Source organism: Centruroides sculpturatus, unplaced genomic scaffold (genome assembly GCF_000671375.1).
Source record: "Centruroides sculpturatus isolate CEXI.00-Female unplaced genomic scaffold, Cexi_2.0 scaffold497, whole genome shotgun sequence".
Taxonomy (NCBI): domain Eukaryota; kingdom Metazoa; phylum Arthropoda; class Arachnida; order Scorpiones; family Buthidae; genus Centruroides; species Centruroides sculpturatus.
In genome coordinates, this window is record NW_019384738.1 from 365,534 (window position 1) to 371,711 (window position 6,178).

At 26.9% G+C, this 6,178-nt stretch overlaps 1 protein-coding gene across 1 annotated transcript in view; it reads right to left on the minus strand.

Moving 5' to 3' along the window:
• Positions 1-4,610, minus strand: part of LOC111628300 (ankyrin repeat domain-containing protein SOWAHB-like) — a 35,228-nt gene extending 30,618 nt beyond the window's left edge. The window contains exon 1 of the mRNA XM_023372062.1: positions 4,456-4,610. Coding sequence (XP_023227830.1) covers positions 4,456-4,576 — 121 coding nt within the window. The 5' untranslated portion in view covers positions 4,577-4,610. The remainder of the gene's footprint in view (positions 1-4,455) is intronic.
• Positions 4,611-6,178: the final 1,568 nt, after the last annotated feature.

A 6,178-nucleotide genomic window follows, 5' to 3' on the forward strand; every position in this document is an offset into this window, starting at 1 on the left:
ATAATTTTATATATATTATTTTTATTTTTTTGAAAATAATAAAATGATCTTATTGAAAGTTCTTTATTAATAAACTTTTACAGTATTAATTTGACTCTTAAAAATTTTTACTTTTAATACTGAGGTATTAAATATCATACTTATGAGCAATAAGAAGTTTTTTCATAATATTACAATTCACATTTAAAGTTCACAAAGTTTATTATATTTTGAAAATTAACCAAAAATTGATTATGTATTATTCGTAAATGTTTTTAGTAAATGTAATTGAAGCATTTAAGATTAATGTAACTTGTATCTGAAGTCATGAGAGATTTAATGTTTTAGCTGTAAATACTTTATTGGAAGTTCTTATGATAAAATCAACTAAAACTGAATTCAAAATTGTATCAAAAACCAATGAACAGAACTTTTTTTTTTTTAGTTTTGAAATCATATTACACAGTTTCAAAATTAAAACTGTAAAATATAACCTTTATAAGATTTCATTATTTAAATAAAATAAATTAAAATTAAATAGGAATTTTTTTTAATCGGACGTATTTTATTAATTTTGGATTATGACAATTCTATATGCAAGGTTCTTTATTAATCCTGAAACGAGATAATTCATTATTCTGAGTTAATAAAAGACTGATTCAAAGAATTGTCTTGGTTTAGGATTAATAAAGGATCCGAATCAAAGAAACTCGGAGCCTTTATTAAGCCTGATTCAAAAAAAGTTGTATTAATTCTGAATCAAAGCGATTCAGAGCCTTTACTAAGCCTGAATTAAAGCGATTCGGAGCCTTTATCAAGCCTTAATCGTCGTTAATCCTTGATCAAAGAGATTCACAACCTTTATTAATCCCAAGTCCTTATTAATAAGAGGGATTCAATTCAGTTGATTCAAACTTAATAAAATTTCCCGAATCTACATCAAAATACTTCACGCATTTCTAAACATATATAAGTAAGATTAGGACACACAAACGGACGTTTCATCAATGTTTCTCAACATTTATCTCATCACTTTAAAAACATCACAGTCTCTACATCAGCTCGAATTCTCTCGACTCGTATCGAATATCGTTCAATTATTTCTTTTTATTTTATTCGGAGCCTTATTTAAGTTAATTTGAATAAACATTACGCGTGTCTGTGCCCTTATAATAATTAAAGACGATTAGATAAGGCTGTTATTTAACAAGTTTTTAATTCCGACGAGTCTCCAGATAAGATTTACATAATATAAAATCGAAGAAGAGTAATTTAAGAGGGTTTAAATATACGAAAATGGGCGTGCCTCTTAATGGCGTTACACAGCTTGACAAATGTATAATTTCCAAAAAACTTTTTTAATATATTTTCTTAAGAGACGTATCATAAGATCTAACACGTTTTTAAGATTGTAAAACTTGTGTTTTACAAGAAACCAGATATAATCTTCCCCCGAAAAGAGAACACACTATTTCACTAAGTGGTCAGTTCAGTTCATTATTCCACACTTCAAATTTAAAAAAGAAAAAAAAAACACGTTCAATAACCTCCTTAAAACGGCCAGAGTAACTCTATTTAATTATCATTTTTTTGTAATTAGAGATCAATCGATCGATCGATCGATCAGTTTTTAAGTAATCACCGATCGATCAAAGACTTTTAACAAAAGGGAGAGACTATAGAAGCAACCCTTCTGTTGTGTGTGTGTCAATTTGCGTTTTCTTAGTGTAAACGGTCAACAATCGCCTCGGAGGGGGGCGTGGAAAGTCTGGTGTCACTCATCCGAAACCGTAGGCGTGGCCACGGCACACATCACCATGGTAACCATGGCGTAAAGCTGTCAATCAGCTTAGGCAGTCACACAAGGCCCTACCGGCCGTCAGGAGCTACCATCATTGGTTTCTCGGGACGTTTGCCATACTCGACACCGACGACAGAGTTTTAGATTGTGTCCAGGCCGTCTATCACAATTANTTAAAATGTTTAACAATTTCGTGACTTATCACTTTTCCGCCTTTTTCTATGATAAATTCTTTCACAGACTCCAAGCTAAACGTCTCCGCCATTTTCTTCTCTCAAACCGGTTGTTTACAGAGGTTAATTGCTTATATATTATCTCTAAACTTTAAAAAAAAATTGAAATTTTTAATACATGTTCTCTATCTTTGCATTTTTGTATAGCTAACAAAACATTGATTGGTTATATTTTGTGTCATCCATTCCAGTTTCTACTGTTTTTTGAAGAATGCTTTGTTTATCTGTTAGCAAACTGCATTATCAATAACTTATTAGTTTCTTGGACTGACACGTTAAACCACTCAATGAGTTGTTTCTGTTAAAGTTGACAAAAGTATAAGACAAGAGGACACACAAATGCTATAACAAATTGTTTTGATTAATAAAGAAACTGGTTGGCACATGAAAACACACCTTATGTTGAATTTTAATTTATAAAGTTTTACCTAATAGACCTACATTGCAAATTCCAATAATTTATTATACATACAATATGTTATTTTTCCAATACTTGACTGTAATAACTACATAATTTATAACAAATTTTAGCAATATTATCTTTCTCTAAAGAAAACATTTACAAGCAAATGTTCAAAATCATCATTGACTTGTTTAGATATATATAAACATACAGATTAACATATGTACTTACAAAGATTCATTATGTAAGATTCATTTTTTTTAAACTTAATACATGTTTATTCATATACAATCTAGTGGCATAAAACAAGCTTTTCATTTACATTTACATGATATCTGTTTTATGTCACTATATAAGTACTACATATTAAAATTTTGGAAATTCTCTTTTTTTTACAGAATTAAAAAAAATTAATATCATAAAAAACATTTTAAGTCAAAAGTAAAAAATTTAAAATAATGACTTAGAATACTGCAAATATTAATTTGAATGTATAAAAATATGTATATAAAATTTCATCCAGATATTAATTTAAGACATAAGATGATAATTACTCCTCTCACTTGTCAGTAAATATAAACTTGGATGTTAAGCTTTAACATAGAGAATACTTCACAGCAAAACAGTACAGAAAATTTTAATTGTTATATATAAAAACATAGACTTTTTAATACAGTAATATTTATAAGTAAGTAAAATAATTAAACCTGATCAGTTAATTTTATTTCATAGAAGTTGAAACAAAAATAATTAATATTTTTTATGTTTCACAAAATAAAAATAATAATCTAACTTAAATAAATTATTTTAATTAATTAAATATGTTTAGAATTAGAATATCTTAAGGAATATTTTTCATCTTGTTTATATTACACAAGAACAAATAATTGTAAGGCTTCATTTATCAAATAATTTATTTCAACCGTAAACAATATATTTTAGATTAATAGTTGAAATTCTGAATTATTACAATATTTTATTGGAATCAAGTTTATTCCAAAGCAGATTTAAAACAGAATTTAACAAGATATAAATTAAATTTTTCATTTTAATTAATTAACAAAAAATAAATATTTTGTTTTCAATTTGATAAAACTTCCATAACTGATAGAATTTTAGTTACTTAAACAGATATAATTTGTTTCGAAATTGTTATGGCCAGACCAATAAGGAATCAGCCTACCAATCTGAGGGACCCGAGATCAAATCCAGGTGGTGCAACAAACCCAAGGAATTTTTTTTGTGTAGTCTGTCCCAGATACGTCAAGCCCATCTCTCACCACCCACTCGCCTCCATTGTGAGCCCAGTCAAACCAACAATGCATATTAAAATAACTTAAACACACAAATTATTTATAACATACTGAAACTAGAAAATTCAAACACACCATCTTTATACCTGTCAGAAGCATCAACTTATTGACTCCCAACAGCAGAACAAAAGCTGAATGCACTGGAGTTTTCTGAACAGTTTTTACAGTAGAAATGCAATACGAATTCAACAATCTGTAGGAAACTACGAAGCCAATTCCGTAATACGAAATGCAACGCAATAAATTATTACAAAAACCTCATCAACTTCGTACGACTCTGAATCTGAATATAAAAAAATCTGCGGCTTATGTATCTTGTCAAAAGAATGTAAATAAAAGTAGACTTTTAAGGTGGACAACTTTATAAATTACAAGCCTAAATCCTGTTGTGTTGGTGTGAAACTGCCATTACAAGTTTTAAGAATGTAACCTTCATGAATAAATAAATAAATAAAAAATAACTGGTGAGAGTATATTTATAACAGAATAAACTTGTTATAACATTCATTAACTGCTAATTGTGATAATATATTTCATTAAAGGAAACTTTTTGAGATAAATTACTGAATTTAATTAAAGTAGTTTATAAAGACAGTTTAAAACTGTTTATAATTAATTAAACCTTAATTTTATTAACATAAGAAAATATTTTTTCCTTGATTCATTCATTTAACATGAGCTTAATGTAACTGATTAAAATCAAATAAATATCGATAATAAGCTTACTTTGCCTGTTTTTATCGTTTAAGAATACTTTAAAATGTTTAACAATTTCGTGACTTATCACTTTTCCGCCTTTTTCTATGATAAATTCTTTCACAGACTCCAAGCTAAACGTCTCCGCCATTTTCTTCTCTCAAACCGGTTGTTTACAGAGGGCATCACGATCGACGTGTGGAGAGTTGTTTCGGGAATTTTTTTTTTTTTTTAGGGATATTTCCCTCGATGGAGTAAATATAATCAAACGAGGAAATCGAACGGAAATATAATAATAATTTAATGGAAATCGTTTATATATTTCTTTCCATTAAAATTGAATATTAATTAATTAATTAATAATAATCACAATTCAAAATTAATTTTGTTTTTATTAAATATTATAAAACGAAAATAAAAATTCTATAAGAGAAATTTATTATTTTAAATTTAAAAGTAATAATTATTTTAATAAAAGAAAATGATAATTTTATTATTATTTTTTTTATTAAAAGAAATTATTATAAGTAGGGATATTTTACAGGAATTTTTGTAGATAAATTTTTAAATTTCATTTCAATTTCGATTGCAGCGCCGCCTGGGTCAAGAGAATTCTTTGGCAAGAGTGATGATGGCAAAGAGAAAAATAAACGGTGGCTTGTCAAAATAGATTTTGAAATGGAAATCTTTTGGGATAAGTTAAGAGAGAAAAGTTGCTAGTAGCGAAAAATTTACAACTTCAACGCTAAAAGCGTGTATATAGGATAAACGATATATAAAGTCTTGTAGGATTTTGTCGTAAAGAAAGATTAGAAAACGGGAATATATGACGAAAGAAACTATAAATGACAAATATTGTTTAAATAAATATATATATAATCCTTTGGTAAATTTATTCCATTATTTGTTATACATTTGTTAAATAATTTGTTAAAAAAAAAAAAGGAATTTAAATTTAGCTTACATAATGCAAAAATATCTTTTTATATATAAGGAAAAAACATTCTTTTTATACATAAGGGAAAAATTATAATAAAGATAAGGAATTTGCGTGATGATAATTTGCATTTTTTCCCATTAATATTCTACTAAAGTGATTTGTGAGGAAAAATAAACCCGATACAAATTCATAGACTCGTTTTTAAGGACGTTTAACTTGATAGATAAATTCACTTAAGTATTATTACTTAAGCGTAAATTGATGAATATATATAAATACTAAAGAGTGTAATTAATAAATGTAAGACGTGTTATCAATAATAATTTAAAACGTTATTTAAAAAGAATTTTTTTAAAGATTTTTGAAGTTATTAANTAGGGATATTTTACAGGAATTTTTGTAGATAAATTTTTAAATTTCATTTCAATTTCGATTGCAGCGCCGCCTGGGTCAAGAGAATTCTTTGGCAAGAGTGATGATGGCAAAGAGAAAAATAAACGGTGGCTTGTCAAAATAGATTTTGAAATGGAAATCTTTTGGGATAAGTTAAGAGAGAAAAGTTGCTAGTAGCGAAAAATTTACAACTTCAACGCTAAAAGCGTGTATATAGGATAAACGATATATAAAGTCTTGTAGGATTTTGTCGTAAAGAAAGATTAGAAAACGGGAATATATGACGAAAGAAACTATAAATGACAAATATTGTTTAAATAAATATATATATAATCCTTTGGTAAATTTATTCCATTATTTGTTATACATTTGTTAAATAATTTGTTAAAAAAAAAAAAGGAATTTAAATTTAGCTTACAT